This window comes from Larimichthys crocea, chromosome III (genome assembly GCF_000972845.2).
Source record: "Larimichthys crocea isolate SSNF chromosome III, L_crocea_2.0, whole genome shotgun sequence".
Classification (NCBI taxonomy): domain Eukaryota; kingdom Metazoa; phylum Chordata; class Actinopteri; family Sciaenidae; genus Larimichthys; species Larimichthys crocea.
Window position 1 is genome coordinate 36579969 of NC_040013.1, and position 22968 is coordinate 36602936.

General features: G+C 41.9%; 1 protein-coding gene across 4 annotated transcripts; it reads left to right on the forward strand.

Moving 5' to 3' along the window:
• Positions 1-744: 744 nt before the first annotated feature.
• On the forward strand, positions 745-22297 carry nsd3 (nuclear receptor binding SET domain protein 3). Of its 4 annotated transcripts, none has more exons than XM_019254714.2 (25): positions 745-893; positions 3155-4014; positions 4798-5046; positions 5178-5340; positions 5463-5617; positions 6732-7355; positions 7437-7599; positions 7698-7798; positions 7974-8019; positions 8133-8263; positions 8526-8651; positions 8740-8866; positions 8953-9153; positions 10320-10499; positions 11123-11269; positions 13003-13159; positions 14249-14451; positions 14545-14657; positions 14771-14917; positions 15025-15147; positions 15311-15427; positions 15518-15659; positions 15766-15872; positions 15996-16200; positions 17891-22297. In XM_019254714.2, the coding sequence occupies exons 2-25, from the start codon at positions 3199-3201 to the stop codon at positions 18160-18162; spliced, it is 4815 nt and encodes a 1604-aa protein (XP_019110259.1). In that variant the 5' UTR covers positions 745-893; positions 3155-3198; the 3' UTR covers positions 18163-22297. The 4 variants fall into 4 exon arrangements, with proteins under 4 accessions (XP_019110259.1, XP_019110261.1, XP_019110260.1 ...); XM_019254716.2 differs by having other exon boundaries at positions 11246-11269; XM_019254715.2 differs by having other exon boundaries at positions 4801-5046.
• Positions 22298-22968: the final 671 nt, after the last annotated feature.

A 22968-nucleotide genomic window follows, 5' to 3' on the forward strand; every position in this document is an offset into this window, starting at 1 on the left:
CAGCTGGTGCAAACGTAACTTCAGCATCCGCATCGCGTTTTGATCAGGGTGGGAAATAAAAAAATACAAAACAATTATTTAGTACCGTTTACACCCTTTATCATAAAATGACACGATGCCAGTAAAATGAATAAATGGATAAAAATGAAGAGCGTGTCTTTATTTGTTCGGTTGTTTGTTTGTTTTCCACATCATCACTACATCCTCAAATCAAACACTGTGTTTCATTTTCGTTTTTTTTTTTTTTAAAGTGTAGGTGTGACTTTTTATTACTGCATTTTATGTTCTTCCCCTTTTTTTCTGTGTGTGAGAGAAGTGAACTACACATCCCGGGGTGCTCCTCATAACCCCTCCGGTGTGGATCTGTGTGATTTGGCGGTGAAGAAGAAGAAGAAGGAGAAGAAGAGGAGCAGGAGGGAGCAGGCCTGCACAAACAGGCTGCTTTTGTTGAACACGGAGGAAAGAGGGCGAGCTAGAGCTGCTTACAATCACTACCATGAAGAAGAAGACACCGGGAGAGAGGGGGTGCATTTGAAGATTTGAACATATCTTTCACTGAAACGCTCCAGCCCTTACATTGAGGAGGAAGAACCAAGCATTGGGATTGGGCAGCGACCAGATAGCGTAACACTCCCCCCACCACCACCACCACCACCCAACCACCACCACCTCCTCCTCCTCCTCCTCCTGCTCTCTCTGTTGAGACTTGCGTAAAAAACGAAAAAGAAAGGGAAAAAAAAAAAAAAAAAAAAGAGGAGAGAGAGAGGGGCCTGCGCTTTATCTTTTTGAAAACACAGGATATATATATATTTTTATTTTTTTTTGTTTTCTTATAGATTAAACGAGGAAGCGTTGCTGGCTGGTGTATGTGTTTAGAATGGGACACGCTGAAGGTATTGACATTTTATTTTTTCTGATATTTCTTCCTGCATCTCCTCCTCGACTCGGCATCAAATCTGTGCTCTCTCTCCTCTTTAGCAATAAGCGTGTTTGCCATAGCCGCCGCCGCCGCTGCCGCTGCTGCATGTTGTTGTCGTCCCCCTCCTCCTCTCAGCCTCTCTTGTCTTCGCACTGACTGTTTTTTTGTTGTTTAGTTTTTTGTTGGGCTTTATTTCCAGGCACATCTCTCTCCAAACGTGCAGCGGTGTGAGGTTTAATCACGCCAGACAAATTTGATTTAAAGGGGCAAAGGCAGCCATATTGGCAAAGGAATGTTAGCCTAGCCAGCGTTAGCTCCCCTCCTCCCTCTCTTTCATCTCCTCTTCATGTGTGATGCTCAAAAAACGGGCAAACAATGACTGCCACCGCTCGGACGTGTGTGTCCGAGGATAAACGATAATATCACCGTGTACTGTGTCTTTTTTTTTTTTTTTTAATGGTTGTAAACGGCTCACTTTATCTTTTCAAAGACGACCCCCCCCCTCTCTCTCTTTTGATGCCAGGTAGCTTCAGGCTAACATCGCAGAAAGCTACAAGATCATTCAGTGAAACATGTTTTTAGGTCTGCGCAGTCGGTTTTTAAAACACAACCACACAGTCGTAACCAAGTATAATGTTTATATAAACCCCTAAAATAACACCACAAGTCGATATGTGTAGCTAATGACCGTTAGTTGACACCTCACGGATGTTTACACCGTCGTTATCCACCTTTTTTTTTTGGTGGGGGCAGCCTGAAATTAAACCACAATCACCGTGAGGGTGAGAGAGCCTGCACACTTTTAACCTGATGAATTAATCACGACGGATATTAAAAATGTCAGGAGGGGGTGGTGGTGGTGGCGGCAAAGCAGATACTGGTAGCTGCTCTTTGTTTTGTTTTGTGGTCGCAGGCCACCATGTGTTTTTTTTTTAGTTGATGAAATAAAACACTCAGTGATCTAAAGCTTGTGAACAGAGAGGCACTACACTGGTGATTAATGGCTGTTAAATGAGGAGCCTGCATGAAGTTTGCAGGCAGAGGGACAGGAGCTGTCTGGAGTTTGCTTTGTGTTTTAGAGAGAAAAACTTAATGGATGTTAATTTGTGTTTGTTTGCTTGTTTGAGCATTTGCCATGTTTTGACCATACAAGTCCACTTTATTGTCCACTGGCATCTAACATCCAGACAGCCCTGCCAGTTTATCTAGGCTTAGACTAACAATCATTTTTCATTCTTGATTAATCTGCAGATTACTGTAATGCATTGATTACTTGTTTGGGCTATGAAATAGGGAAAAGAGCCCAAGTAAACATAATTTAATTGCTAGTTTTGTCTAAACGACGGTCCAAAACTCAAAAGATATTCAGTTTACTATTATAGAGGATTAAACAAATGAAACCAGTGAATTTTGCTAAAGTAATTATCAGAAATGTTCAGTCAATCTACTAATTGTTTCAGCTTTTAAATTTCTCTGGAGCTGAGGTTACCGTATGTGTTCGCAGGAAGGAATCTTTCGACCTCTTAAAGCATCAAGGCCACTTGTTGGCAGTTATTTTGTTTTTGTTTTTTTGCATATATGCACCACTATTACATGAACTGGTAAGGGATGGTGCTACATTTCTTTTAAGATTATTTCTTGCAGGCTGAAATATGACTTGCAGCAAAAGTTCCCAGCTGGAATCAAACTGTGGATGCATTTATATGTTGTGCAGGTGTACATCTGAAGGCCACCGGGATGTCCGACTTTCTCTTGAGGCCCTGTCTTTGCTGTACAGGTTCCATGAATCTAAATCTATGTTTTAACATTTCCAATTCTATTATGCCTGTGTGGTACATATTCCTAAATACATTTATGCTTCATTAAATTACCACAAACCAACTGACATGGGATAGTATCCCAGAATAGGAGCAGTGGTATGTTTCTGGGCCTCTGGGGAAGAATATTATGAAGCTGCCATGTGCAGTCTGCACTGTATCTAATGAACACTCGAACACAAGCTGTACATAAACAGTGCATAGACAATGACAATAACCTGGGGGTCAACAATGGCCCAGAAAGGGTCATGCAGAGAGTAGATTGGATATAGTGCTCCATCATTTCTTAGGTCATCTTAGAGGATAAATGAGATGATTCCAGTCATTTGCACAGTAATGAACACAGTGTGTAGTCGTGACAATGATTTAATCAGAGCCTACATGTGTCTCATTTGAGTGTATATGCCTCCGTCAACAGGTCCAGTCAAAGAAAAAGACAGTTAAGGATGCAGGAGCCCAACAATGGATTTCTCCTTCTCTTTCATGCAAGGGATCATGGGAAATACAATTCAGCAACCCCCTCAGCTCATTGACTCAGCCAACATCAGACAGGAAGGCACCTGCGACACCGGCAGTGACCCGGGCGAGGATGGTGGACCCTCCTATGATGCTGCCCTGGATGCAGAGTTTTCCTACCCGCCCTCGGCCTCGGAGGACATGTCGCAGGTCTCCAACGGCTACCCGCCGGGTCTGGGCATGTACGAGCCGCAGGCCAAGTTCTCCATGTACTCGCAGTTCCCCAACGGCTCGGCTAACGGCTACGGGGCCATACGGAGCTACGGAGAACACGGCCTCATGCCGGGGGAGAGTACGGTCCTGAGAGGTCCGGGCCTCCAGGAGAGACCTTTGTCTCCTGTTTCTCCCCCACTCCCCACACATCACCCGCACCTCCACCACCATCATCACCACCCCCATCACCACCACCACCACGCACACCACTTCCACTCAAACCCACCTCATATACAAACCCACACGCACCCACACAGTCCCCCGCCGCCACCGCTTCCTTCCCAGCACCACCTGTCACAGACGCCTCACATCATGACCCACACTCTCCCTCCACCTCCCCCATTACATCTGCCTTCCTCCAGTCCCCCTCCCTCACTTGTGGACAGTACCCCCTCTTCTCAACCGTCCCACACTCCGTCCAACACTCCTGGTGGGGTGCTAAAGAAAACCAGCTCTCCAGAGATCAAGCTGAAGATCATAAAGACGTATCAGAATGGAAAAGAGCTGTTTGAATCTGCGCTGTGTGGAGATCTGCTGCAGGAGCTGCAGGTAATGCATGCACGAGCACGTCAGTTACACACACAGACACTCACACACAGGACTTGTCTCTTTTTACATGATTCACTGCAAAGATCCTATTCATTTAGAATGAGAGTGAATAATCTTCTGTATGTTATGACATGAACATGTACACTTGATGTCAAAGCTGAAGTGATTAGTCGCTTTATTAATTAGTTAATCAAGAGGAAATGAATTGGCACAAATTATACAAATATACAAGAATAGTAAACATAAGCTGTTCCAGCTTCTCATAAGAGGGTCTGATGTTTCTCTGTTTTATTTCATAGTAAATGAAACATCTTTGAGGTTTTTAATCAAAACAAGAAATTTGAAGATTGCGTTTTGGGATACTGTGATGGGCATTTTCTGAATAAATTCATAATAAAAAATAATGACTATTGCTACATGACAAGCTTTTTGAGTAGAAAACCTTTGCCATTCTTGACCTTGGATAAAAAATCTTAACTCAGGGCCCACGTACCAGCTTTTAACAAAATATCAGTCTCCATCCATGTAAGCATACACCTCTTTGCTGGTTTTATGATTTCTAAAATCTTGCTTTTCTCCTTGCATGTTTTTGCAAATCAAAAGAACTACACCACTAGCCATTGTAGCGAATTTTCTGCAGTCAAACTTTATAGTCAAATAAGAGTATAAGGATTTAAGTATATAGAGTAACGGTAATGTATCGTTTGTTTTACCACTGTTCATAGATAACTTAGATCAGAAGTAATTTAATTTACTGAGACATGTGATGCATGTTTTCTTCAGAAGGAGTCTCAGAAGAACGAGGCCGCTCAGATGCAGCGCAGACACGAGAGGAAGAAGGAGAAGAGGAAAAAAAGTGCGAGGCTGCAACTTCAGGTCCAGGAACAGAGCCTGGACCACAGCCAAACACAGGCAGGTACCACAGGCCAGACGGAGGACATCCACATCGAGCCTGAACTGATAGAAACACCCCCAGCACAGACAGAGAAGCCTCAGAAGACCGTTATCAAAACTGAACCAAAGACGCCAAAGGCAAGAGCGTGACTGTTCTCTCTCTATAGTAGTCTAAGTGTTTTGCACACAGTTACTGCAGATTGTCAGAAATCCTCTTGCCATTGTTTGGATTTTGAAAGCGACTTGTTCATATTCATATTCACGTTTAGGTTCCGAAGGTCCATCATCCATCAGTGATCCAAGAGACGGGCTTCTGTAAGGAGTTTGTGATAGGAGATCTGGTGTGGTCCAAGGTGGGCACCTACCCCTGGTGGCCCTGCATGATCTCCTCTGACCCGCAGATGAAGGTCCATACTCGTATCAACACTAGAGGTATGAACACATGTGCGCCAAAAATCACTCACACACGCTCTGCCTGTTTTACGTCACAAATGTATAAAAAGTGTAACGACACATATACTGCAGCTTGTTTTCCTTTCTATGTCTCCCCAAAGGTCACAGAGAGTATCACGTCCAGTTTTTTGGTAGTGTCGCTGAGCGAGCATGGATCCATGAGAAGAGGATAGTCATGTACCAGGGGAAGCAACAGTTTGATGAGCTGCAAGCGGAGACTCTGCGCAAGGCCACAAACCCTGTAGAGAAACACAAAGTACGTCTGAGAAATACTGTCAGGCTGGTCCAGTATATAGATACTATGCAGGCATTTTCATGGGAAGAATCATTACACTTTCAGTGGCATCAGAAGAGAAGAGCTTTATATGTATTGTGATATTATTAACCAAAGAATTATATTTAAAGTTGATTTTAATTTTATTAGTTTTCTTAGTAAAGAGGTAACCAGATATAGGAATAAATTACACTGAATCAGATATTGGGCTTTTGAGATGGAGTCAGATTTGTCAGAGTAGCTCTGTTTGCTTGTATTTCAATACATAAATTTACATATATTTATATACAGTATAGTGTAATAAAGAATATGTCAAAAGCAGGTCGCAAAGACTTGACATGAACCAGTTCTATACACTTCAGTGATAAATTTACACTAGGCTTAATTCATTACATTATAAAGGCTGGTTAATTTATTTAAAAATTGTAATTTATTGCTGTTGTTTTTTTAATATCCAACTTTTTATTCATGTAGCCCAATCACAAACGACATATTTGCCTCGGATCGTTTAGAAAAAAAAATCTGGAATAATATTTCATAGCAAACGTAGCATTGTAGTTTAATAGAATTTGAGTCTTAGTCTTTTAAGTTATTTTGATGGATAATTGGCAGCTGATTTTTGGGTTTTTTTCTATTAAAGGAAACGTTTTATTATTTTTGAGGACAAGAGGACAAGAGATGTAATTGGTGTATTGTATTTCTCTTCCTCTTTGGGATTTTAAAACATTATTATAAAACATAAATCTTTATAGGACAAGAGTTTTTTCCCCTTAACTTCCATGTGTTCCCTAAATAACTTGCCAGGTTTAAGGTTTGTCATTTGAAATCATTCATATTCAGTCATTTGTATTCTTTATTAGAGTGAATTACAATTAGCAGTGTTCTCTGACAGCAGAAAATACATTTTGGATCAATAGTGAAATAAAATCTGGGTACAAAATCTGAATAATTTTATGATGAAACTGTTTCCAAATTACCTCATGCATTGTACATTAGTCTTTTTTAAACCATCATGGATGCCAACACATATTTGGCCAGGACAATGTTGATGTTCATCAGTTGTTTTGCATATTTTTGATGTTTTTTTCTTCTCCAGCTTCTGAAGCCTATCCCTCAGCGGGAACGTTCTCAGTGGGAGGTGGGAGTGGGCCATGCCGAGGACGCCTTTGTGATGTCGCGACAGGAGCGAATTGACAACTACACCTTCATCTATGTTGACCCAGACCCTACTGAAGCCCCGCCCAGCAAGAAACCCAACATCAGAGCTGAGAAACGAAGCCGACGCTCTAGCGGTTCGATCAGTAAGAAGGAAGACGGAGGAGTGAAATCACCAGACAGGGAGCAGCCACCGAGGAGGCAGCTGCCACGCAGACAGTGTAGTGTTTCAAATGCGGATGATAACACGAACTCCCAGGCCTCAAATGAAGAGAAGAACCAGAGGGGGGACCAGCGTAAGGCTGGCTCCCCAAAGCAGAACGCTGGTTGTGATGCAAGAACACGGCAAGATTCACCGCCACCAGTCAGGGCCTGGAAGACAGCAGCCGCCAGAAAACTGCTGCCTCTCTCCATCACTATGAAGAGGTTGAACGTGGAGATCACAAAGTGTGACTGGCCTCTCCTGCAGAAAAAAGCAGCTCCATCTCCGAAAAAAGAAGAAGAGAAGGAAGAGAGAGTGGAGAGAGAGGCAAGGCAGCCCGACCTGGGATACTGCTCCCCTGAGGTTGGTGTGATTCAGTCAGAACAATGTATACATGGCAGACTTATCCTATGAGGATCTTTCAAATGTTGGTGCTTTCAACAGGACAGCAGAGCTAAACCTGAGCCGAGTCCTGAGGAGGAGGATGATGGGGATGAAGGAGAGGAAGAGGGGGAGGAGAGGAGAGGCTCCCCTGCCAGTCGGAGGAGCGAAGAGGGAGGAATGCAGCAGACCTCCTCTCCTGGCTCACCCCACAGTAGTCCACAAGGTTGGTAAAGCGCAGACCTGCAGGGTGTTTTAGTTTGATGAATAATTGACGTGTAAAGTCAGTAAGAGATACAGCTCAATATCTTTCTGTGATTTCAGGTTCTCAGGAGAGGAAGCTGCAGCGGCGGTCAGTAAGGAGCAGGTCTGAGTCAGAGAGAGGCAGCGATCCCGTCCCTAAGAAGAAAACCAAAAAAGAACAGGTATAAGTCTACCATAGCTTGGTGTTAAGATTAGCACAAATTAATGTGGAGCATTGTGAGGGCACTTCATATTTTCATACAGCGCTAACGTTAGTCCGAACGTGGCCTAATCTGCTCCACCTGTATCAGAAATACTACCACGAAGACCTAAACTTCATGTTTAACCTTCTCACAGGCGGAAATGGCTCCTGAGACCACACTGAGAACGGGCTCACAGAAAGGTATGAGATCCTGTTATCACTCCTGCTCTAAACCTCTGCGGTGGGAACCCCTTATACTTCTAAAAAGTGTAGTCCATCTTTTTTTAAATTTACCCCCATGTGTGATCCTCTAGGAGCCAGTGAGATCTCTGATGCCTGCAAGCCCCTGAAGAAGCGAAGCAGAGCGTCAACAGATGTGGAGATGGCTTCTTCTCAGTACAGAGACACCTCTGATTCTGACTCTAGAGGCCTCAACGACCCCCAGGTAGGCTTGGAAACTATGCAGAGATATATCCACAAACCTAAAGAGGAAAATACAGTTTATCCTCCACACAGAATACAACATGCATCAGAGGAAAAAGTGAAAGTATACTCACACTGTTTGCCTTTAAAGCACGTAATGCAAAGCAAATCATTGCCTCGTCTTTCTTCATTAATTTTCAGCAGTGTGCAATCAGTCGATTAATCAACAGAAAATTAATCTGCAACAATTTAATTCAACACACTTTTTCTTTTTTATCACACAGGGTTTATTCGGGAAGAGTCTTGATAGTCCAGCAGCAGCAGATGCAGACGCTTCAGATACTCAGTCTGTGGACTCCGGCTTGTCCCGTCAGGACAGCAGCACCGGCAAGCGAGACACCGTCTGCCAGGTCAGAGCTGCTCATAATCCAACACTGTTGCGCTCTCTTTCTTCTAAAAGCTTCCAGGTATTGAGTAATATGATGTTGTTGTGTATAGATCTGTGAGGTGTATGGAGAGGGTTTGGTGGTGTGTGAAGGTGACTGCAACAGACAGTTTCACCTGGAGTGTCTTGGTCTGACGTCCCTACCTGAAGGCAGATTCACCTGCTTGGAATGTAGAAATGGTAAGCGAATCAAAATACAGCTTCTCTATCACATGTGTTGTGTTTGACGCTTTGCTATCACAGACTCTCTGTCATTCTTTTTCTAGGCAATCATTCGTGTTTTAGCTGTAAAACAGCAGGCCGAGAGGTGACACGCTGCTCTGTTTCTGGATGCGGATGTTACTACCACGAGGACTGTGTCCGTAAACTCCCGGGGGCCATCAGCAGTCCAGGCGGTGGCTTCACCTGTCCACAGCACAGCTGCTCTACCTGCTGCCTGGAGAGAGACCTGCAACGAGCCAGTAAAGGTAAAATGGCTTCTGCTTCATTTTTTAGTTTCTCTGATTTCCTGTTTGAGTCAGCAGTGGGAGCTGTGTGGCAATGAACCGCTGCTACATCAGCAAAGTGTGAATAAAATGTTTAATAAAAAAAACTTAGATTTTTTTTCCATTCCAGTTTTTAGCAGATGTTATTGAGCAATACAAAACAGACTAAAATAATAAGAAGGTCAAGGCTGTACTTCCCTATTAGAATATACAAAAAGAGAAGTGCAAGAGGAAGAAGACAACAAGCTGACAAAAAGATGCTACTTTACCTTGACCCCGCACAACATTTGGTGACACAATCGTGCCCACCTCAAACTAAAAGTACTCTTTTCAGTTTGAGGTGAGAGACACCTGGTGCATTATCCTGCTGGATATATCCCATCTGAGAAAGGGAAGCAATGCACTGTGTTTGCAACAAAGGTTCAGTGTCATGTGGTTTCAAAATGACCCTCAGATGGTAAGGTGCCAAACATGTGCTAAGTGCATAGTTAAGAATAGCTGGAAAGCAAGTAAATGAAACCTAAACCTACAGTCTGTTGTGCACATCCCGTCATAGTTGTAGTGTTGTGAATTTGTCCATACAGTTGATAGTCGTGATTCCAAATGTTTTGAGTTATTAGCATAGACAATTCCCCTCTAAGCTTCTGGGAGGGTCTCATTTAAATAACTGTCTGATTGATTGATTATTTCACACAAAAAACAGAGGTAAGAGAAAAGTCCATGATGTAAATGTTAACTGTGTAACAGACCTTCTTCTTTTCAGCTCATTAAACATGTCCCCACCCTTTATTTTTATCTTGTGACCCTGCCCTGACTCAACTGATCCAAAACATCAAATGTGAATGTTCAGTGTCAAACCTTATTTAGCCTTTTTTGTTGTCAATGAAGCAAAGAAGAACGACTTTAAAGACTGAATCGACCCCCTCAAAAAAAGCACCAAGTGTTCATAACATTTCCTTTAATTACAGCTGGAGCACATAAAGGAGTCTGACCTAATTTATTCTTAAGAACTCTGCACCTTTCCACAGCTCTGTGTGTGCTATATCACAGACTAGTGGACAGAGTGAGCCGTTCACCAAGAAAACATTGTACATGTGAAGTGTGAAAAAGGTCAGAAGTCACCCCCTCTTCTCTGCTTCCCCGTCCAGGACGCCTGATGCGTTGTATCCGCTGTCCGGTGGCATATCACACAGGAGACAGTTGCGTGGCGGCGGGCAGCGTCGCCCTCACCCATCACATCATGATCTGCAGCAGCCACGGCAGCGCCAAGAGGAACGGCCTCCTCACCTCCCCCATCAACGTGGGCTGGTGCTTCCTGTGTGCCAGAGGTAAGCTCCCACAACTGTACGCACTAATGGTCTTCCTCTCCTACAGCTGTGATCCATCAGTGACCCTGAAGAGACGGAGCAGACAGATGTGAAGTTGTACATCTTAAAACACTTTATGATTACGCTCCCAGGCTGATTTCAGTCCTGTGACTTTTTGCTTGGAGTATAACCATTTTGGTGCTCACATACTTTGTTTAGATATTTTCTGTTTAGATATTTTATCTTTTTAATATTACATGTTTCATGTTTGGCATTATTGTTCATGAATAGCAGTGCTGTGAAATGTAATGTATGTTCTCCATCACGATACTAATACTATGAATGATCCTGGCTGTTACACTGCACTCCACTTACAAGAATCCCATCTGTCCTGGATGGTGATGAGCGAGAAAACACTTAACCAGTTTAGATCTGATGTCTTTTCCTTGTTAATAAGTTGAGTGCACTGTTTGGCCTCTTTGTGTTGGGACAAACTTTGTTTTACTTGTTTCTTCTGTGTGCGCGTGAGTGTGCGAGAGACTGTGCGTGTGTGTTTGTTCTTTCTCTTCTTTTTGTGAATTTTGGGTAATTTTTTCGAGTTTGACTGCGGCTCACCCCCGTCTCTTCCTGTGTGTCTTGTGTAGGGCTGTTAGTGCAAGACCTTACTGACACCATATTAAGTTCATATGCCTATAAGTCCCACTACCTTCTGACTGAGTCAAATCGTGCTGAGTTGAAATTACCTATGATTCCCTCTCCTTCGTCAGCTACCAAAAAGAATGTTGGGAAAGGTAACTGCACAGTTTTTCTCTTTCTCCTTTGTCCCACTGGTCTGTGTTTGTGTTGTGCCTGCTCCGTTTCCCTTTTTTTGTTCTTTTACGCATCTTTCATTTCAATGCCTTGAGGTGCAAAATTGATTAACTGGTTAAACCGGCAGTTAATTTCAATGCAGAGTGGCGCAAAGTAACCTCAGCCAAGTTCCCTGACACATTAACAGAAAGCAATGGGCCTCATGCAAGAACAGTCCTGTAGTTTATCCCAAACCTCTCTTTTTGAGGGGGGCGGATTCACCGAACTAAACTTGTTGTAATTTTGCATTTTTCACAGATACTCTGACAGCGGATAAAATAATTAATTCCATTTAGATGCTTCAGTTCCAATGTCCTGCTATTGTGTACACAGGCTCACTGAGACACTGTCATGACTCAATGGGACACTTAGAAATGAGGCATCATTAATAATTTTTTTATAACATCTGTGCTTTTCCTATTATGACAAGTGAATTTCATTCCTACCGTAAGAAAAAAATTCTAGGTACAAGAAAGTTTCTCTTGAATCACTTGAACGTGCCACTTAAGAACAAATCTGTTCCTATTATTGGTTCTTGCACGAGGCCCATTGTAAGATTGGTTCATGCTGCGCATGAACAGTCAATCTGGGTGTATATATATGTCTCTGCAGTAAAGTTCTTCTTAATGCTCTTTTAATTTTCAACAAGTACAATTTCTCTGCGGGCAAGATATAATTGGTCATTAAACCTCCAGTACTTTAAGTACTAAACGATGCCCTGATGCAGGATGTGCTGGGTTAGTTCAGGTTCTGTCTGTGGTTTGTGGAGCTTATACTGCTGGAGGCGCACTGCTTCTCTGCTTCAACACTCTGGGCTTTTTTTTTTTGAAAGGCCTTGTCCAGCCTCACCTCTTTTATGCTGACTGCAACTAAGTTTTATTTTTGAGTGAAATATTCAGATGAAATGAAATTTTAGCTCACCTCATTTTCTGGAGCTTTGACCTGCCTTGAATGGAATATAATCCTAATCAGGACTAGATTTGATTACAGTTAAGCAAGTGTGAGAAGAGTGAAATTACAGTTACAGATTCTTCATTTAAAAGAAAAAAAGAAAAAAGAAAAACATTTCTCAAATTGCAACATTATAAAAAATATTTGATTCCATGCAAGCTGGTCTGTGCAGGATGCGATATATGTTTGAAGGGAAAAGGTTTGCTTTACTGGCAGGACTGCATGCCTGCTTTTTGCCAATAATTTATTTGAGTATAACCCTGATTAACTGTTAACTTGCTGGCTGATTTTTATTCCTGTGCTGCCGCATGTATTTCCCATAGACTGGTCTTGGTACAGTGCTCTGAATCTGATTGCCAGACATGCTGTAACTACCTTGATAAATGTTGTAACTGACCTGAGAGCCCTATGCAAGGTGCCTTCACTTAAGCAAAAAGCTTCTAACCTTAGTTTTAATGATCAGAAGTTATTATGGGAGTTGTTTCCATATCACATTAAATGTTGGAAAACCATGGACTCTGTGCTCTATTTGTAGGCTTTGTAGTATTTATACTTCTCTCAGGCTTGTCTGCAAATGAGATTCAGAGTTTGTCCAGGTTTTAAGATGCATCACCTAATCATACACTCCTCCTCTCTTTGCATATCAATTTCCCACAACGCATGCACACACACACATATAAACACGCATACACACACATACATGTGAACATCCATACAAATGTAGGAGGCAAGTTGCTGTGCTGCGACTCATGCCCGGCTTCCTTCCACCCGGAGTGTCTGGAGATGGAGATGCCAGAGGGGGCGTGGTCCTGCAGTGATTGCAGGGCAGGGAAGAAACCTCACTACAAACAAATTGTCTGGGTCAAACTGGGCAACTACAGGTACGGAGAGAGCACTGATTATAGAGCGCTGAGGCTTATGCATCTGTCACTTTATGGTACGGGTCCATTTAAAGGATAAGTCTGGTGACATTCTATATTTTACTTGTGATCAAAAAATCCAATGAAAAGACCAAAACAAATAAATCAATCGATCAGACGGACAAGTACTCTTTCTTTGTCATAGAGTTATGTTGTCGTCTAAAAACACATAAGTAAGCCACACTGTTGCACAGTTCTTCAAATCCTCCTAAATTACAATAGACACACACACAGCGTACTTTATTTTGACTCAGTCCCTCATGCACCATCCTGCTGCTGTAAATATTCACTAGAGCAGCAAATGTGTATCAGTACGCAGCTAAAAATAGTCTCCAACAAATTCACTATTTACTCCTGTTTGAGTAACTTTTGCCAAAAACTACAGCACTCAGCTGTTTTAGGAGATTATTTAGCTTTTTTTTTTAGTCGTGACCCTTTTTTAAAGATTTATGTCTTGTCTTGTTCAGAACCACAGACAGGTTGGGGACAGACTCATTTATTGTTGGTTTTGGTCTTTTCAGAGCATTAGTTGACATTAACAAAACTATAGAATATCACTGGTTTTATTCTTCAAGTTCAGTGCAACAAATCTGATTTGCACCTCACAGTGAAACAGGATGTAACATTATACATACAGGTATTCAGGAAACGATGAGCAGTGCACAGCAGTGCTGTCTTCCTGTCTCACACCCACTGTGAGCCATGCTCTTTAATATTCATGCTGCAGTTTATAGTCCGCTGGCATTGTTCTAGATCAGAATTATGTAACGGGACACAAAAAATGTCTCCAACAATAAAAACAGGATTATAAAATGATACAGCATTTCTGTTGGCCAGACATCTAGGTTTTCTCTAGTATGGAGTTCAACAAACATGAACTCTGGTCTGTGATTTTGCAGAATAAATTCTAAATCACACAAATAAAAGAACAAGAAGTAATGCTTGAAAAGTTTAGTTCAGGTGTGACACAACCCCCAGGCTATCATAATTTTAGATTACATGTTTTATTATTTGTTTTTACCACCGTGTCCCTGTCCTATTCCTTTACAGGTGGTGGCCAGCAGAGATCTGCAACCCACGCTTGGTGCCATCAAACATTCAGAGTCTTCGCCATGATATCGGTGACTTTCCTGTCTTCTTCTTCGGCTCCCATGACTACTACTGGATCAACCAGGGCCGTGTCTTCCCCTACGTGGAGAACGACAAGAACTTTGTCACGGGTCAAATCAATATAAACAAAACCTTCAAAAAAGGTAATTTCTTCCTTGAAAGTTTCCTTGTTCTGATTTCATCCTTCTAAAACTGTAGAAAGGAAGATTTTCTGAGACATTGTTGGTGTATTTTAGCTCTGGAAGAAGCAGCCCGGCGGTTTCAGGAGCTTAAAGCACAGAGGGAGAGCAGGGAGGCTCTAGAGCAGGAACGCAACTCTCGCAAACCTCCACCCTACAAATTCATCAAGGTAATGTTAATGCCTCGCCTAAGACAAATAACCCAGAAACTGTATATGTTGTTATTCAGTACGTCTTCAGTGGTTTTACTTGTTTCTTTTGGTTGTGTGTTTTCCTGTATCAGTCCAACAAACCAGTGGGGAAAGTGCAGGTGCATGTAGCTGACTTGTCAGAAATCCAGCGATGCAACTGCAGACCAACAGATGAGCATCCTTGCAGCCTCAACTCCCAGTGTCTCAACCGCATGCTGCAGTATGAGTGTCATCCACAGGTGTGTATGTTTTTGTTTAGCTTAATTCTTCATCAATAAAACCAGTGAGACAGTCAGGAGAAACCACAAATCTTAATTTCATTTCATTTTTATGTTGTTGTCATCAGGTGTGTCCTGCGGGAGACAACTGTGAGAACCAGTGTTTCTCCAAGCGGTTGTATGCAGAGACGGAAGTGGTGAAGACAGACGAACGTGGCTGGGGCCTCAGGACCAACCAGGCCCTCAAGAAGGTCGGTGTTGAGCTTAACGTCCAGTCGCCCAAAACCACGTCGACATGTCACTGTTTTTCCATTTGTGTTTACTTTCAACTTAAATGTGAACAAACTAAATCATGGATAACGAGCTCACTTTACATTCAATCTCTCAAGTTTTTGTTTGTTCTTTTTTCTCCAGGGCGACTTCGTGACAGAGTATGTGGGAGAGGTGATCGACTCAGAGGAGTGCCAGCAGCGAATCAAACGCGCCCATGAAAATCACGTGACAAACTTCTACATGCTCACCCTCACGAAGGTAACATCAGTCACACACTGATTTAGAGGGGAGACCTCCACCAAGCACTTCCTCAACCTCGGTGTCTTAATGTCCGTCTTTCCCTCGTAGGATCGTGTGATAGACGCTGGCCCAAAAGGAAACTCATCTCGCTTTATGAACCACAGCTGCAGCCCAAACTGTGAAACACAAAAGTGGACGGTAAACGGAGACGTTCGGATCGGACTCTTCGCCCTCTGTGATATCGAGGCTTGTGAGTTCACATGTATTCTGTTAGATGCCTACATATACATTACACGCACTCCAAGCAAGCTGGATGATCCATTTGATGTGTTTTTTTGTCCTTGGTGTTCCTGCAGACACAGAGCTGACATTCAACTACAACCTGCACTGTGTGGGCAACAGGAGAACGTCTTGTCACTGTGGATCAGACAACTGCTCTGGTTTCCTCGGGGTGCAGCCAACGGTGAGGACCTTTTTTTTTTTTTTTTTTTTTTTACCTCTCATCATCAAGATTCCAGTTTTAGAGCAATCCTAACTTTTGTAAGCTATGTTTGCCATTTTTGTCTTTTTGTAATGTTTCCTCCAGAGTGCTGTGGTGATGGAGAAAGAGGAGAAGGCCAGGAACGCCAAGCTGAAGCCCAAGAAGCGGAAGCTGCGGCCGGAAGGCAAACACACGCACGAGTACTTCTGTTTTTGCTGTGGAGAGGGAGGCGAGCTGGTGATGTGTGACAGAAAAGACTGTCCGAAAGCGTACCACCTGCTGTGTCTCAACCTCACCAAGCCGCCATATGGTAATGACTAAACGTGACAAAAGTATAGATGCACAATGTCGAAATCTCACTGATAACAGATATTTATCATGGTTATTTCAGCAGCATGAAGTACTTGCTGATGCTCTGAGGCTACATTACTTTTAGTCATTTAGCAGACGCTTTTATCCAAAGTGACTTACAAGAAAGGGAGACAATCAAGGTACAGTGTGACTAGGACTAGGACATGTTAGTGCAGCAATAAGTACTGTGACAGTACTAGAAGGCATAGATTTAGCATGTCAAGTTGTTGGTAGTGCCAGGAGAGAAGGTACTCTCTGAAGTTTTCAAGTAGAGAGGGACACTACTGCTCTGGTAGGAACCGCTGTGCATTCCACCAACGGAGAACAACAGGTTTGTGACTTCTCAAACAAGCATCTACTGGCAACGTCTGGTCGAATGTCATTGCTTTCACATGTCTACAGGTTCTAAAGACTAATTTCTTCTGACTATTTGGATCATTTTAGAGGCCTGAACATGTCCAGTAATTCACAAGAGAAAAGCAAATATTAAAAGCAATTTAGGTCTCAAAAAATAAGCTGGATTTGTTTCTTGCCTTCTTGACCTTTTTAATTGTTGCATGATATTGTTTTTTTCTTTTTCCAATTTGTCCAAACTACAGAAAAACGCTTTAGCTTTATCTCCAAAGGAGAATTGTCAACCTTTCTTCAGATGAGTACCTATTAAAGGTTCAGTGTGTAGGATTTAGTGGCACCTTGCAGTGAAGTTGCATATTGCAACCAAATGAATACTGTCCCACACTTCACCCTCCAAGCATATAGGATAAACTCATAACACTCATAACACACATAAAAAGCAAAAGGCCATATCTAGATCAGTGTTTGGTTTGTTTGTTCTGAGGTATTGTAGAAAAATGGCAGTTCAACCATAGAGGATGACCCACCCTCACTGTCGATCTAAAGGGCTCTTTGAGACAACACAAACACATGATTCTTATGTTCAGGTTGTTGTACACTAATGTAAACATACTAACGAATATTGTGTTCCATTCCTGCAAAGAAATACTCCTAAATCTTACACACTGGACCTTTAGGATTGTTGGCAGCCTGGACTTTGGATGGTCCACAGTAATTGTTCTAGAAAATACATGTTTTTGTTGAATCTTGTAAATGTAATTTTTCAGTGGTTTGAACACCACAAACCACAAAAAATGTCATTGTATTGTAGTTGTATTCATGTGGAGGCATAAATCATAGAGGTAGATATTTTAAAACCAGGACAAATAAAATCTAATCTTTTTCTGTGGTCAGATGCCACTAGAGATAACTGACCAAGTATGTATTGTGTAATTTGGGTAAACTGAACCTTTTAAACACATTTAAATTGGCACAACATCATATCAGGGCCAATCAAAACATTTTTAAACAGTTATTTCCACGCACTGATATGGCCAGAATGACAATGAATGTCCAGTTGTGCCCCCCAGGCGCTGGTTGCGTACGCAAATACAAGTGTTCTTTAATTCACAAGAGCAAAAAGCAAAGATTAGAACATATCTGAAAAAGCACATCTATCTAACAGAAGTATGTCTTTTCTGCTGTCCCAGTACTTGTTCATCTCATGACCTCCCCCAAGTTTTATCCTGTGACTCAGTGGGGGTGAAAACCACTGCTCGTTCTCCTTAACAAACTCTTTGTCCGTCTGTCTGCAGGACGTTGGGAATGTCCCTGGCACGACTGCAGCGTTTGCGGCGCCCCGGCCTCGTCCCTCTGTGACTTCTGCCCTCGCTCGTTCTGCCGGGATCACGAGGCGGGGGCGCTCACGCCCTCCTCCCTCGAAGGCCGTCCCTGTTGCTCCAGTCACAACCCCGTCAGTCCCCTGGGCTCTAACTCCACCTCTAACCAGCCACGCCACTCCGCCCTGAGCCCCGTCAGGGTCAAAGAGGAGCCAGAGATGGAGCCGGGCCAGCCGGCTTCAGAGTGACGCCGCAGTTCCCCTCAATACCTCATTCCCTGTAAAATGCGCTCCTGTTGGCCTCCTGGGCTCCGATCCACCTCTGATCTGAAGCAGCGCACTAAGAAAAGGGAATACAGTGCTTTTTGACCAGTACGACGGCCCCTGTTCAGAGACACATCGATGCTGTTTGTGGCGAGGGCAGAGCGACTGCAGCATTGGCAGGGGAAGCGTCCAGGCATCATTGTGTACCTGTTTTCCCTCCTCTCTTACCATGAAACACCACCAGGAACACTCTCTACAACTCACCTGTGGCCCATCGGAGGGGCCCAGAAAACCACCTCATTATGTTTCTTATTTTTGTTATTTTTTTACAGCTGTGCAAAATTTTAAGTGTTGTCACATCGTCCGTTACCGGCACTTTGAAGAACATGACAAGTGAGGTGGAGGGAGAGGTAAGAGAGTAGAGGAAGAAGAGGAGGAGGAGAGTTGAGCTGAACCTCTCCATCACCATGCTGCTCCCCTCCTCGTTTACCTGCTGTAAGCTGTGGTCGGCATCTCACACACAGGATGGCTGTACGGAGACGAGCCAGCCCTTTTCTCCTCCTCTGCGGCCAATCATCACTCCCGATGTGATCTGTCATCGTATTTATCTCTTCTTCTTCTTCGCGGAGGAAAAGACGGAGGGGGGGGTGACTGATTTTGTGCAATTGTTTTCAGGACCACACTACATTCCAACCTTCCTTAGACATGGTTTTAATATACTTATGGGTATAGATGAATATAATTATATACAGTATCTATGTTTGTTAATGTTTACAGACAGATTCTCTCACTTCATCTTGGTGAGTGGTGTATTATGTTTGTTTGTTTAGGTGTTAAGCATTACGCAGACCTCCTTGTGAAAATAGTCCTATTAAGGTGAAATATAATGGTATATAGTGTAATGGTATGACATTACAGAAGTACTTGTGATTTTCATATTGCCAGTCTCACTCGCCATTGTGTATATAATTGGCTCATACTATTGTAAAGTACTTAAAGATCAGGAGGGCCTCGCCTCTCTGGTTGTTCCTGGAAGAAGGAAAATGCTTTTTTAAACAACATGACAGATCCTTTTTATTTTCTTTTTTCGATAAAGTTTTGTTCCCACATTTCCTCCAAGCAGTTACTGTTATTTGTATTGTAGATGGAGGGGCGCAGCTTGTGATCACTGGTGCTGTCTTAAAGTATTGTTAATCAGCCTTAAGTTCGGTTCTGGCTGTAGGAATTACTGCCCAGATGCAGTTCATTTCAGTAACGTTGTGTACTGTGACCGCTTTGATGCTTCTTTTGTTTCAGTTTTTTTGTTTTTTTCCTGTTTTTTTCTTTTTTTGTTTTTTGCCAAACTTTCTGAAAAGCACTTTTACACAGCTTGTCGCTACACAATTTAGCTAGGTCATACATATACAGAAATGTATATAAAAAGAACATAAGACAAGTGTTTCAAAATGGATACCTCTTCTTCTTGTAGTAACGTCGGAATTTAAACTGTGTTGTAACTTTTTTTCCTCTCGGTCAGAAATGTGGAGAGTGCTGGGCATGGTTGGGTGTTTTTTTTTTTTTTCAGGAAAGTGGCCTAAATGCTGTTTTTTATTTTATTTTATTTTTTGGCACAAGTAGGAATGACTGCCAGCCCGGTTTGTACAAAAAAAAAAAAGGTCCTCTGTGTCATTGAGAGACACTCTTTGACTTGCCACCTGGAGAACATCCTTAAGGCTGGGCTTTATATAAAGACGTAATGGTATAACAACAGTCCAGTTCAGTATAATGTACAAATACAAACTTCTGTACAGTGTTTTTAATCGCTCATCTGTCAAATCAAAATTTTTTGTATTTATTGCACCACATTTTATACCAATTTCTTTTTCAAACACCAGTGCAGTAATTTGTCTCCCCCACAGTGTAAGTGAAATAGACGATTTAAAAAAAAACACGGGGAGTTTTATGTAACTAGTCATTGCATTTTTTTACATTTGGTGTAATGATTCCACATTCAGTAACAGCCGCTGCTCATCGACCTGTATCGTGACTCACTGTAATTGGTGTTAAAAGCAGTGTGAAGCAGTTCAATATTGGAATGTAAAGTTTCAGTTTCGGAGAAGTTTTTGATGTTTTTCCTTTTTAAGCCTGGACTCAAGTGATCATCACAACAGGAAGTTTATCTGTCTCAGCCTTTTGCTTGTGATTCTCCCATGATACCCCTGTTTGTTTGTGTTGTCCGCCCTTAAGAGATGTTTTTTTTTTTTAAGTCCAATCTGTGTTTAAAATCGAGCCACAGGGTCAAACAGTGTCAGTGTTTTGAAATCATTTCAGTTAATTTTTAGGGTCTCTCTGTAAATCATGAAGAAAAAAAGACTGAAAAAAGAAGGGGAGCCATTGAATGCAAAAATCATCACACACATTTAAAAAGTGCTGAAAATAACGACGTCTCCCACTTCAGTGATACTTCCCTTCTTAGCACATGTGCACTGGAGGTTTACTGTCTCCACATCACTTTTTTAAGTTGAATATTGAGCACGCTAATTTGCGCTCTCACAAAATTAATTGATGTTCTAAATGTATGCACTCAACATACATACTACAGGCACTTTACTGGATGAAGAACACAGAAAAGCTGCTTCTTTTACCGTGTTCGTTATGCTAGTAAATGCCTGATTCACATTCAATCTAACTTTTCTGCATTCAGCTGCCCTTCTCATCTTTTCTTTCTGTAATCGACCCTTTTAGGAAGACTTTTTCCTGAAAAAAGACAGAACTTTCTGATTTCCTTGTTCCCAAATTTGCCAAACACATTTCTCTCGAGTAGTTTTTTGTAGGAAATAGGCCACATCAGTACTTGTTCAATATCAGGTAGGTGCATCATTAAGGCACTTTTACTTACATACTTACAACGGTCTGCTTGTCTAAACTTGAATTTTTCTTTATTTTTTTATTTATTGATGTGTTTTTTTGTTTTTGTTTTTAACACAGGATTCATATGTATGTGATTGTCAGACCGTAGGCATCCTTGACTTTTGTGTTTGTGGCTTCAGAGGAAAAAAAATCTGACTGATGACTTTGATGATTATATAACTGGTCTTACAGCCTTTCTTGTTTCCTTTCAGCTGAAATGCATGCTTCCAACATCAGACACTGGTTCAATCCACTTGTGTATTCAGTTGAAGTAGAGTCTTTAAATGCCTGATTTTAATGCCGATCTTTTTTCTTTGTGTTCTTTTCCTTTTTTTTTACCACATTGCACAGAGATTGTGCAAAACCGAGCAGCCTTTATATGTTTGCACCTGCAGATCGCATGATCATAAGTTACTTTGTGCCAGTCTGTCCTCTCCTGCCCTTCTCTGCTGATACAGCAGCAGTATTACGTATGCCTAATTTAAGTGTCCCAGCGTACATCATTTCAGTTAGTTAAAATATGATCTGATGTGTATGTTTATTCCCATTGTAGTGCTCATATTTTGTTTTGAAGAGACAGCATGTTTGTTCTCAGTTAAGTGACCCTTAAATACGCCAGAGGAAGATTTTTCAGTGTCCAGGAATTTGCTTATTATTAATATTTTTCATTTACACTTACATTTAGGATGGACCACCCCCCTTGTTTGTCAAAGGGTATGTTTCAGTTCACTGTGATGTCTTTTTGTTTTTGTGCAATGTTGCCGACTGTTTTTTAATTGACATGCTGTCAGAGGAGAAATAGTGTTGGAATAAATAAATAAATCCACCATCATAAGCACTCATCATCTTTTTTTACTTGTAGTAAAAACTTACTTACAGTAACTAACTGGGGTCATATCTATCTCTCTTGGTGTTGCTTCAATTAAAACGTGGATGAACACAAAATACCATGTTGATTACTGTTCAACCTGTGTTACTGCATATTGTTGAAGAACTTGTAAATAGTTTGCATTGAACTTGCATAGACTCATGTTACTGTGGCGTGCTCTTTTTGCCTGTACAATTCTGCTTCTAAATGTGTGTGACTGTTGAGACGACACTCTTTTTGTACATGACTGTCTTTTTATTTGAGAATATTGATTCTGTCCTTTTTCATTCTAAAGTTGAGTTTGAAGAGTTCAGACATGCCTGAAGTTTGACTTTAATAAAGCTGTACTCTGTCTCAGTGAAACGCTCTCACTGTATGTGATTTCTTAACACTTGGACAATATAATAGATCAACCTCCTGGTTGTAATATAAACAATTGAATTAAAGATCAAATACTACCCAGGATAACAAGCGGCGACGAGCGGTGAGGTTCATTGCTGGTGAGGCACTCACTCCATCAGAGTCAGATTTACAAATATATGAAAGAGTAGATTATTCACCATTTGATCAGCAGCAGTTAACGGGTTATGTTTCATGTCTCATCTCAGCATTCTTTACTAATACAAACTGTAGCCCACGTGACACACATTTAATTTAATAAAACGTTATTGTCTTAATCTTACTTAAAAAAAAGTCTGTTACTTTTTTGTAGAAGTCTTACTTGTCTTCCCTCAAGTTTGCAAGTCTCCGTCTCAATGGAGATAGAGATGTAAATGTACATGTCTGCCTCCTACCATGTGACAAGAGAACTGCCTGCCCCACCTAGTGCCTCTTCACTGCCGTTGTAAGATCACTGCCTGCCCCACCTAGTGCCTCTTCACTGCCGTTGTAAGATCGATGAGCACACAAAACAGGTTTCACACATATTATATACGCAAGCAAGCAAAAAAAAAAAAAATTCAAAGTTCAGATATTGTTATATTTTGCAGAAACTTCCTCTGTCTGTGTCTTGTCTCGATTTAGGATGACATAAC

Excerpts from the sequence above, each read along its gene's own strand:
- nsd3 (XM_019254714.2), top strand. The coding sequence starts at position 3,199 with ATGGATTTCTCCTTCTCTTTCATGCAAGGGATCATGGGAAATACAATT. Across the intron at positions 8,264-8,525 it reads GAGGCCTCAACGACCCCCAG|GGTTTATTCGGGAAGAGTCT; the intron begins GTAGGCTTGGAA and ends TTTATCACACAG. Across the intron at positions 8,867-8,952 it reads CTGCTTGGAATGTAGAAATG|GCAATCATTCGTGTTTTAGC; the intron begins GTAAGCGAATCA and ends TTCTTTTTCTAG.